The sequence below is a fragment of the Hyaena hyaena genome, unplaced genomic scaffold (genome assembly GCF_003009895.1).
Source record: "Hyaena hyaena isolate Hyena2069 unplaced genomic scaffold, ASM300989v1 scaffold_48, whole genome shotgun sequence".
NCBI classification, from domain to species: domain Eukaryota; kingdom Metazoa; phylum Chordata; class Mammalia; order Carnivora; family Hyaenidae; genus Hyaena; species Hyaena hyaena.
Genome location: NW_024080680.1, coordinates 2,916,001 through 2,927,828, shown reverse-complemented (window position 1 = coordinate 2,927,828; position 11,828 = coordinate 2,916,001). Strand labels below are relative to the sequence as shown.

Genomic DNA, 11,828 nt, shown 5'->3' with positions numbered 1-11,828 from the left:
GCGCCAGCCAAGCCTTAAGAGAATTCGGTGCGTTTCAGGATCGGGGGGAGGGGCTGCCCTTTCAGGCTCACCCAGAAAATAGACTCCCTTGGGGGCAAGGCATCATGGGGTGCACCTTCCTTCCAAGTCACTTAAGAGAAAACGCTGACTTTCTTTTCCCTCACATATGGCTTCACTGGGACCACGGGTGAGGCCGATAGCAGGGCACGCTGCAGAGTCGCTGGGAGTCCAGCCCTGCAAATCAGACCTAGAGAAATTCGAATCCCAGCTCCGCCACTGACTGACTCCCTCGAGCCCGAAGCTTCTGCTCCCTCAGGTGCCAAGCGAGGTTAATAGGAGCAACTTTGTAGTTACGGTGCACGTCAGGTTGATAACGCGCGTAAAGCTGCCCAGAACACTGCCACCCACATCGGTGCTCACCTGAACACGGGCGGCTGCACGATGACGACGGTGACGATCACTACTGTTAATCATTAGCCTGTGGGCAGAAGGCTCTACCCACAGAGTCCTGCCCGCCCCCTCACCCACGCGTCCCCCAGGCCTCCCGACCCCGCCATCCCTAGCCGCCTCCCCCTGCGCGCGGCCACCGTGACCCCAGCGCGGGCGCCAGACGCCGCCGCCGGACCCCCGTTACCTGGGGCCAAACGCGACTTGTCGCCACCTTGCGTCCTGGGCCCTGCCTCCCTCCCGGCCCCGCTGCTGCCCGCGGCGGCGCCCCCCAGCCCGGCCCGGCCCGGGCGGCGCGGGCTGCCTCGGCGGGGCTGGCGGCGGCGGCCACGCTGCGCGCTCCGGCGGAGGGGAGGGGGCTCCGCGGCGGCGGCGGCGGCGGCGGCGGGCCCGGCGGGGGGCAGAGCCAAGAGGCGCGGCGGCGGCGGCGGCGGCGGAGGAGGAGGAGAAGGAGGAGGATGCGGGGGGCTGCGGGCGGCGGCACGGCCCTGTCCGCAGTGAAGCCCGCGGCGCCCAAGGTGCAGGGAGTGGCCGTCGCCTCCTGCGCGCATCATTCCTGAGATGGCGGCGGCGCGGCGGCGGCTCGGAGAGCCCGGGAGGGGCCAGCCGGGCGCGGGCTGAGCGCCGCCGGCCGGGGAGCTCGCCCCAGGGCCCGCGCGGCGGCGGAGGCCGGCCCGGGGAGCGGCGAGGCCGGGAGCGGCCCCGGAGCGGAGCGCACGGCCTGGGGAGGCCGCGATGGCGAACGCGAGCGAGCCGGGCGGCGGCGGCGGCGGCGGCGGCGGCGAGGCGGCCGCCCTGGGCCTCAAGCTGGCCACGCTCAGCCTGCTGCTGTGCGTGAGCCTGGCGGGCAACGTGCTGTTCGCGCTGCTCATCGTGCGGGAGCGCAGCCTGCACCGCGCCCCGTACTACCTGCTGCTCGACCTGTGCCTGGCCGACGGGCTGCGCGCGCTCGCCTGCCTCCCGGCCGTCATGCTGGCGGCGCGGCGTGCGGCGGCCGCGGCGGGGGCGCCGCCGGGCGCGCTGGGCTGCAAGCTGCTCGCCTTCCTGGCCGCGCTCTTCTGCTTCCACGCGGCCTTCCTGCTGCTCGGCGTGGGCGTCACCCGCTACCTGGCCATCGCGCACCACCGCTTCTACGCCGAGCGCCTGGCCGGCTGGCCGTGCGCCGCCATGCTGGTGTGCGCCGCCTGGGCGCTGGCGCTGGCCGCGGCCTTCCCGCCCGTGCTGGACGGCGGCGGCGGCGGCGACGACGAGGACGCGCCGTGCGCCCTGGAGCAGCGGCCCGACGGCGCCCCGGGCGCGCTGGGCTTCCTGCTGCTGCTGGCCGTGGTCGTGGGCGCCACGCACCTCGTCTACCTCCGCCTGCTCTTCTTCATCCACGACCGCCGCAAGATGCGGCCCGCGCGCCTCGTGCCCGCCGTCAGCCACGACTGGACCTTCCACGGCCCCGGCGCCACCGGCCAGGCGGCCGCCAACTGGACGGCGGGCTTCGGCCGCGGGCCCACGCCGCCCGCGCTCGTGGGCATCCGGCCCGCGGGGCCCGGCCGCGGCGCGCGCCGCCTCCTCGTGCTCGAGGAGTTCAAGACGGAGAAGAGGCTGTGCAAGATGTTCTACGCCGTCACGCTGCTCTTCCTGCTCCTCTGGGGGCCCTACGTCGTGGCCAGTTACCTGCGGGTCTTGGTGCGGCCCGGCGCCGTCCCCCAGGCCTACCTGACGGCCTCCGTGTGGCTCACCTTCGCCCAGGCCGGCATCAACCCCGTCGTGTGCTTCCTCTTCAACAGGGAGCTGAGGGACTGCTTCCGGGCCCAGTTCCCCTGCTGCCAGAGCCCCCGGACCACCCAGGCCACCCTCCCCTGCGACCTGAAAGGCATCGGCTTGTGAGGGGGCCCCCCTGCCTCGTGCGCCCCACCCAGCCTTTCCCTCTGGCTCGGACCCTGATGTCGTCGCCCCCTCTTCTGCCCCCTTGTTAATTTTCTAAGCTGCCTTCAAAATGACTCTCAAAGTGGACACGCACTTGGGAGTGTACAGACTCCTTTTTTGGGGGGTGGGGGTGGGGGGAGGGATGGGTTTCGATGTTCCGGCCCCACCCCAGCTCCGCGCATTTGTCTTTCCGAGTGTGTTTTCATCCTGACAATAGGCCTTGGAGTCTTTGTACTGGTACTGACGTCTTTTATTCCATGTGCTACTCTTTTTTTTTTTTTTTTTAAATAAAGGCTAAACTAATTTTCTTCATGCAACGTTTCCTAAAGACCATGGCCAGTTTTCTACAGAAGCTATTTTTGACAACCTCAAGTGGCATTACATTTCGCAGTGAAGTAGAGGAACGTAGGGGACTTCACAAGTTTGGTTTCTTGAGGGTCTTCTGTGGGAAGCAGGAGAAAGCCGGGGGAAGGGGCCCGGGGGGGGGGGGGCCGGGGGGGGGGGGAAATTGTCTTCAGCTCCCTCTGAGTTGCCGGCCGGCCGTGGGGTCCATGGTGCCGCTCCGGTTCTTTGAAAGTGTTGAAAACTTTGTTCGGTGTTGATAACGCATTTAAAGAGCAGAAACGGGAGTGTAAAGTAGCGAGGCAGTGTTTTTTAAGCAGTGGCAAGTGAAAAGATTTGTTTCCTACCTTACTTTATACTACTAGGTATACGCATCCAGCAGCCGCCACTGCTCTCTGTATTATACCAATCTTGAGTGGAAACATTTCTGTAAAATTGTAACTTTTCAAAAGAGTAAAAGTGTTTTGGTTAGTGATGGTGTGGAGAAAAAAAAAACCAGTATTGCATGTTTTTTGTACTGATTGTGGTTCTCGGATTGGGAAGGCTCTGGGAAGCAGAGTACTAAGTCGGAACTGCTTAGGTATTTTTTGCCAGTAAAAATGAAAATACGTTTATGGAAACAGCTTGTGCTTTGAGAAGCCCAGTTTTATTCTGTCTTATGAAACGAATTTCCACTTTGAAAACTGTTCTTTTGTTCATGGTGTAAATGAATGGAATGGAATGATACTCTACTTCTACAAGACAAAGCATTTCCTTAAAATGTTTGCTAGGTTAAGCTGTGCTGTTCATCTGATGGGTGTTTTAAATTAATAATGACAACCATAATTTTAAATATTTGTTAGACACATGGTAATCTTAAATGGAAAGACTGAATTCTGCAAGTACTGTATAATATTTTTTGCTTATAATGCTACATTTTTATTAATGTACCTTCCGTTTTGAGGATTTATATCTGTATTTCTCTTTGCATTATACAAATATACCAGTATTTTCATTCTGGAGTGGTTTCTTGTTGCTGTGGCTTAAGATTGTGGCTGGTACCAACACACTTCTAAATATGGTATTCATGTTCCATTATTCTTTTAGAGCATGCCTCTTTCGTCTAGTTGACCCTCAGAATATCTCAGACATTTGGAGTCTTGTTAAGATACAAGATAAAAATCTGCAAATATTTTCTTTAAATGAAAGCAGTAGCATATATTCCTTTAAAATTCTTTTTATGAACATACGGAAAGGAGTGTGAGCAAAGAGATCATTTTGATAAAAACAATAACTAAATATGAGTACAGTAAATATGTTGAAATTTATTGTAGTTGCTCATAATATAAATTATTAGGTATTTACTCCAAGAGGGATATGTCATAATAAGTGGGTGTGGCCAGTCTATTTCTGATAAATGGTCAGCAGTAAGTCTTCTTTTTTGTCTGTAGGAGACAGTCTGTGAAGATGGCCTCATATTTGGAAAATCTAAGTAACAATTACCTTATTTCTCCCCAGGTCATGAGACCGGGTAGATGTTAATTATCCAACAGCCACTTGTCAGAAAACTCAGCTAACTCGAAGACAGAGAGACCCAGGAAGTAAACCTCTCCTCATCCAACCCTCCTCCCACTCCCAGGGATCCAAGTTCAAAACAGTAGAACTCACTAAGCCCATGTGATTTTCAGAATATTTAGCACCTGGCCTGGCACAGGGACTAAACCATGTGACCCCTGAACACCTTCAGCCTTACTCAGAAGCCTGACTGTGGAGACAACTGTTTAGACCAGTCCCTATATATGGATTTGAGTTCATGGATATTTTTTTTACAGGAGAATCCATAAACCCGTGATTCTCAAGTTTTAATATTCATAAGAATTACCTGAAGTGCTTGCAGGATCCAGAGATTCTTATTAGGAGGGGTTGAGGTTGGACCCAAGAAAGAACATTTTGAAGAAGTGCACAGGCTGGCTGGAGATATACCAACAGGCCTTTGTTCAGACAAAGATTTACTTTACTATTTTATTTTTAAAAAATGTTTTGAGAGATTGAGTGAGGAAGCACAAGTCGGGAAGGGGCAGGGAGAGACAGACGGGGAAAGAGAACATTCCACACAGGCTCTGTGCTGTGAGTGCACAGCCCAACCCAGGACTCGAACCCGTGAACTGTGAGATCATGACCTGAGCCAAAATCAAGCATTGGATGCCGAACTGACTGAGCCACCCAGGCGCCTCTCAGACGAAGGTTCACTTGAGATGTCATGTCTACAAATTCAGTTATCTGGTTTGGTTTTGTGGTGCTTTATTCTGATTGGGTGGGTGATTTCTAATGAGAGTTCAGGTGAAGAGTAATGAGAAATGACAGGCAATTGTAAAAAGAAACAGAAGAACAAAGAGAGGCAGAGGATCGAGCTGCCGAGGGGAATAGTGTGTAGGGGCAAAAAGCCTCTCACCCTTCAACAGCTTTTTGGATCAATGAATCTATTAACATGTACTTTGATTGCTAATTAATAAAACATCATAAAAAAAAAGTTTAGTTGTGTTTCAGAACACTCTAGTCATCATCGCAGGACAGGTACAGGTCTTTGGGGAAGACTTCTATTAAAATATCACATTTGTTTATTTGAGAAGTTAATTTAGCACACCTCCACCCCCCTGCACTCTCAAGAGATAAATGGGTCATCACTGCACTTAAAGCAATGGAAAATAGATTTCTTGTATATAAATCTTCATCTGCATGACTGGCATGGAACTATTGGCTCAAAAATATGCATTTTTAGGTGTTTTGATATCCTATGTCTAAAAGCTTTGCAGAAAAAAAAGGGCATCTATTTACATTTCCACCTAACTGTTCCTTTTTAAAAAAAGGAAATATCTCAAGTGGGGAAGCATATAACAAACCAATAACCATAAAGACAAACAATAATCTCTCATTCGCTATCCATCCTTGACAAATCTTGTCAATTTTTCCACGTTTGTTTCCCCTTTCCTTTTCTCTTCTCTCCCCCCCCTTTTTTTTTTAACTTCTCCTTGATGCTTTTTGTTCCTCTTCTCTATTCCCTCTCCCCGTTCTTCTCTTTCTCCTTTTCCATTTTTTCCTCTTTCTCTCTCTTTTTAAGAGATATTAAATAAGGCACAATTATTTTTGGCAAGTCTTTCATCTCACCACTACCGCCCCCCCCCCCAACTTCTCAAATGCCCTGCCCACTAAAAGATAACAGGGTCCTGGGTCCTAGGGCTGAGCTTGGGTTTCCTTCTGCAGAGGGAGGGGTGGGTGGGTGGGATGCCCTTACTATCTTCCTAAGGCCTGAAGGATGGAGTGCAAACTTCTTTGCCTGTCACAGAAAGCCTTTCACGGTCTGGCCCCTCCACCACCCTGACGTCACCCTCCCTTTGCATTTCCATCTCTTCCTTCCCTGATGACCTTTGAATAAGCTGTCCCTGGAAAGCCTATGCCCCCTTCTCTGTCTGGGAATCTCTCACTAACTCCTCCAGAGCAGAGACAATGTTTAAGAACTGGGATGGCAGAGGCGTAACTCACCTGTGTATCCACACCCCTGGGTCCCTGCTGACCAATGGGTTTGTGCTGGACCCAGATCCAAGACTTCTACCAGCCTTTCTTGGCCCAGCCACCCTCCGTGGGGCTCTTGGGGCGCACTGTGTTTACCTGTGTAAATCCTCGCGCATGCTCGTGGCGCTGAGCTCCCTGAGCTCCACCTCTGTCCATTCCCTTCCCAGGCCCTGTCTTCCAGCCACTCCACGGCCACCAATGCCCTGAGCAACGTGTCCTACCAACAAGCCTTGGCATGTATTGTTCCTTGTGTCCGAAGTCTTCACGCCCTCACTCCCCGACGCAATTGCTACTAAGATTTCAGATGTAAGGTGTGAATTCCTAGACGTAAGGGGGGAGCTAGCTGCCACAGAGGCGAAAGACCATTCTAGGGCAGACCCTGCAAATGGTTCCAGTCTCCAAACCCACTCACTAGATACGAGTGCCATGGTGGGTTGAGTTGCAAATGTATGGTCTTACCGGCATTTTGAATTGTTCGTGTGCTGAGGTGACGGGGTTAGAAAGTGCAGTGGATATAAAATGCTGTTCTCCATTCACCTGGCAGATGTGTCATTCCGTGTCACCTGCCAAGCCCACTGAGCTTCAGGACCCTCTCCGTGAGGGGTAAAGGAGGTAATGGGAAACTGTCTCTACCCATTCACATTCTAGACCAAAATCAATAATATTTGCGTTGGTTTTTAGCTGCTTCTGGAGTGAAGAGAAGTTAAAGCAAACGTACTCTGAGTTCAAGGGGTTCTTTACGCCTTTTCTCCAACTTAGACAAGACTTTGGGGGTCCAACCCAGCCCATGAATAGAGCTGTCTTCTCTTCCACCAGTCCTACCACCTCCTTTCTTTTGGGATGTTTTTGGTGATGATTTGGTGTTTGGAGCCACGGCAGCCATCTTGCAACCATGAGAAGTGATACTGTCACCGCAGTGAAGGTAGCAGACCAGAGAGAGAAAAACAGCAGGCATCTATTTTAACAGAGTTGAGCTCCTTAACCAAACAAGCAACGTCATGGGATCCCTGGGTGGCTCACTGGGTTAAGTGTCTGACTCTGGGCTTCCGCTCAGGTCACAATCGCACAGTTTGTGGGATCCAGCCCCCGTTGAGCTTTGAGCTTTGCACTGACAGCTCAGAGCCTGCTTGGGATTCTCTCTCCCTCTCACTCTGTCCCTCCCTGCATGTGCTCTCTCTCTCTCACTCTCTCTTTCTCTCTCTTTCAAAGTAAATAAGTAAACATAAAATAGTCCCACAGGCAACCTCATACCTATAGACTCCCAATCTTGAAATAAATACCACTATTGCTTCAGGCACTAATAGTGTTGCTTTCTGAAGCAACAATTACCTGCAACAATACTTAAAATATTCAATTCCTTTAATTTCTTTGACAGGAATACTTGATATCCTGGAACTGTAGTCACAAAGTTAAAATATATATATATATATATTAGACTTATTTAAATCACTCACTCTTTCCAACTATCAGGTCATTCGGCCTGCTGTTAACTGCTGAATTAAACTGCCTTTGGAAAAATAGTAGCTTTGACTTGATTTCTTAGAATGAAATAAATCTATTTAAAAAATACCTATTACGAGGCTAGTTTTGATTGGTGTATGTTTAAGATTTTGGTATCATAAAACTAGTTGCAGGAAAATGGAAAATCACTTGAATGAATCCGTAAACAGTAATAGGTATTGCAAGCAAATGAGCAGCCAGTTTCTGTGTTGGGCAGGGTCTGAGGACACAGGTATATGGAAGGTACAGTTCTCTTGCTAATGAGGTAGCAAGCTAATTGGAGACACCTCGCAAACGTGCCTCGAGCCACAAATCCAGTCAGAACACAACATATGCCAAAAGCGGGATCTTGATGAAGAGCTTGGAGGTAATGGGTGATCAGACATCATAATCAATTGTCTGGGGTCTCTGGTTACCCAAGTGAGGGGAGGAGACAAAACCAGAAGACTGAAACCTTGGTCCTCTCCGCCCCAACACCCCCCCTCCCCCTTTTCGGTTCTTCCATTACCTTCTGACTCTCACATTCTCCTCACCCTGGTGTCCATTTAAAAAATAAGGTCCTCTAAGTGAAATAAAATCACATATTCTCTCCTCAACATTTTTTCCAGTTCTCCCCAAATATTCAAGCCCTGGTAAGGAATGTGGTCATTTTAATGGAAGGTGTTTGTTATATAAAATCTTGCTTCAAGGAGAGCCATTGAAGCCATTATTAATGAGGAAAGTCAGAACTTAATAGAAATGAAATAGGTAATCCTCAAGAAGACCACTCTGCTTCCCTCCTAAAAGAAGAAAGAGTAGCAGGCTTCCACTACAAAAAAGGGTATTTTGTGCTTTGGGTCAAGGAAAAAGGAGGGGGGAAGGCTTAGGAGGTATTTAACACACCCTGTATCCTGGATGGAGTCGTTTAAGAGAAATAGACAGCTTGAAATTTATTATCCGAAAGCCTCAAGTCTCGAAGTCACTTCAAATTACACGCTGAAAACATGGAAAAATATTTTAAGCTGCAACGTCGAGGCATAAAGACAATTCTCTTATTTCTCAGTAAGATCAAGGAGACAGGTACTTGAAAGCTAGTATTACCTGGCTTCTAGGAGGAATAATTTCACCATTTATAAATTAAGATTTAGGTGGCCCGTCTATTCCAGGTGGAGAGCATATACACTGTTGGCTAAGTATAGATGTAAAAATTTCCCTGATTCTTTTATGTTACCTGAATCGTGCCAATCTGCACAGCTTTCTAGGATGGAACTCTTACTTTCTGCCAGGATACGATACCTGAGACGCGCACGCTGTTTTTTTGCTTAGGACCTGTGTTGGAACCCGGTCAGGGCAATAAATGGCTTCATTTTCTAGAGCTACAGACGTGCTGTAATTCCAAATGGCTTTGGAGAATTATTAAAATTTCGATGCTGACTTAATAGGTGCCTTATTAGAATCTTCTCTAGAGATTATGAAATGTAAAATGCATGCGGAGATGAAACTTTTCCATGTCGTCGTCACTTCACGTCTTACTTTTTTCCCGTTTCTTCCTCCGTGTGGTTTCCCCAGTGTGTTTCCTGAGCATTGACCTGGCTTGCACGGCGATGGGCTTGGAGGAAGAGGGAGGAGGAGGAGACAGGGCGGAACCCCTGTCGCAGGCTTCATTCGGGAGAGTAACACAAAGAGTGTAACTGTACAGTGTGCAATTCTTTCAACCCAGTCACGAGCAGTGCGATTTGCATATCTATCTTGAGGAATTATGGGATACCCAGAGCTATTTCTAGAACTTGATTTGCATAATTGTTCTAATCCTTTATGAGTATGGTGACATGTGGTCTGACAAAAGATTTTCTTTTAATTTCTAAGTTACCTTATAAGTTTTATAAAGGTATTAGAATTAAACACCTTTAGATATATATTTAATAACCTGCCTCTATTGAAAGGAACACAGTTATACAAAGGCATAATTAGTCTTCTGCTAATGGCCTATTACTTTACTTTTTGCTACTGGAAAAAACAGCTTTGTTCACTGAAAGTTTGTCACTTAAAGTTTTTTTTTTTTTCCTCTTCCTTTTATCTCGCGCCTCTTGGTGAGATTAAAATTCATTTCAACATCCTAAGAAAATTTAGAGTCGTAAAGGACCTCAGTGACATTCCCTGTCTCCGAAATTTCTTAATCCAGGGGTAGATGACATATTTGGGTTCAGGCCAGTGGCACTGAGAAGTGGATTTATACATTTTCTTAGGTTTGGAATATTAATATTCCCGTGACTGAAGTATATAAGTAAGTTCAGCCATTACTGATTTGAGGCTTCTTCTTCCACTTGGTTATCAGGTTCTCACTAAGATCTTATTCCACGGGCTGTGATGAAGAGGGAAACGCCAGTGTGGATGTCTGAGCACGGACTGCTCTCAAGCCTCACACCCCCCTTTTCTTTTTGCCCTACAGCTGAGCTAGCCAGCCCCACAGGCAGGGATTCTCATGTTGGCCCTGCCTCTGGACCGCAATGAATGCCAAAACCAACCGAACTGCCTGCCTATAGCCACCTGGACTGGCGTGCACCTGCTCTCTCCTGGCCAGAAGATCCCAGGAGTCATAGATCCTGTCACATCCTTTGGGGGTGTGCCAGCCTCAGTCCCAAAATAAGAGTGGCTGAATTGTTTCTCTGGGGTTCTGGATGGCTTTGGGGAGGAAGTGGAGCGCAGTGCTCTTTTAAGCAAGTGAGGCAGAGGACTTGTGCTCGCATTCCACTGCTAAGAACTCAATCGTAATGCCACACCTAGCCAAAGGATACTGGTAAATGAAATCTCTAAAAGTCTAGATGAGTGGCCATGTGCCTAGATAAAACTCTTGGGGAAGGGGTTGAGGCAGAGGAGAGGAAGGAACGAAGGAAAGAACAAGCAAGGAAGAAAGGAGGGGAGAGAGAAGAAAGAGAATGTGAGAATAAAGGAATGAATTATGGAGGGCAGTTGGAGTCTACCAGTCATGTCTTCCATTCAAGGATTTTCCCCTTTCTCACCAAATCCAGAGAAATTAAGAGGGAGTATTAACATTTGCTATCCAAAGGACTATTGGCTGCAGACAGCATTCAACTCCTCAGAACCCACGCACAACACCACAGTTAGCATATTCTCCTGTGAGTCTCTTACTTTGAGCAGCAATTATTTTCTCTTAAAGTTTTATACAGGGGAAAATATTCTTTCATATGTCCACACTCCAGGCCTGAGGTATGTTGCCCCTCCATTGTGAACTCCAACTTGGGGTTTGAAAAATGTATCTCAAGAGTAAATGCATAGAGGCAGAGGCCGGTCAGCGAAAGGACCCTAGCAAGGTGCAAGCAGAGAGCCATCCTTAAAAGAAAGAAGATTGGTGTCATTACCACCTAAGACTGGCTGCCTTTCCCATAGTGGGGCCTTTCTATCAGTGACCAGACTGATTTGCTTCAAGGCAACACAGGAGAGGTGGAGGTCCCCTGGTGGGAAGCAGTCAGGTAGAGCAGGCATTGACATGAAGACTGCTGAGAAGATACTGGATGATAAATATCTGAGGCTGTCTTATACAATTTTGATTACTTTCATGTTTAATAATTTCCAAAATGAAAGATTTTGTTTTGCTCGACTGAAACACACACTCAAGCCAGCCTCGGTCCTGCCTATAGGGACACTCAGAAACTCAATTCATGGCGCTTCTCAATAACTACTCAAATCTTTTTTTTTTTTTTAAAAGACACATTTATTCAGCGTCATGATCAGACTATTACATTTAGCAATCAACAGCATGGGTGCAAAAAAAAAAAAAATCTACATTAAAACCCTTTGTTGGAATGCTTTACACTTTCCACAGAACAGAAACTAAAATAACCTGTTATACAATTAAGTCACAAATACAGTCCTCGAGTTTTTTGCCCATACACATGAGTATTGTCTAAAACATGTCTTCTTTGTAGCAGCTAGGCCCTGCCACCACTGTGCTTGGCTGAGTTCACAAATCTGTTGTAACCTGTAGCTTCCCTGTCACTTCTCTGGCTCTCCTCTCCTGCTAAGCTTTGTTTCCTGGCAGTAATTAAAACTTTCTGCCACTGCCATAGCTGCTG

General features: G+C 48.9%; 1 protein-coding gene across 1 annotated transcript; it reads left to right on the top strand.

The window, feature by feature from the left end:
• The first annotated feature begins 1,182 nt into the window (after window positions 1-1,182).
• Window positions 1,183-2,658, top strand: GPR27 (G protein-coupled receptor 27). The gene has a single exon (XM_039230560.1). The coding sequence runs from the start codon at window positions 1,183-1,185 to the stop codon at window positions 2,323-2,325; it is 1,143 nt and encodes a 380-aa protein (XP_039086491.1). The 3' UTR covers window positions 2,326-2,658.
• The last annotated feature ends 9,170 nt before the right edge of the window (window positions 2,659-11,828 follow it).

Bases quoted from the DNA above. Each gene is read 5' to 3' on its own strand.
- GPR27 (XM_039230560.1), top strand. From the start codon at position 1,183: ATGGCGAACGCGAGCGAGCCGGGCGGCGGCGGCGGCGGCGGCGGCGGC.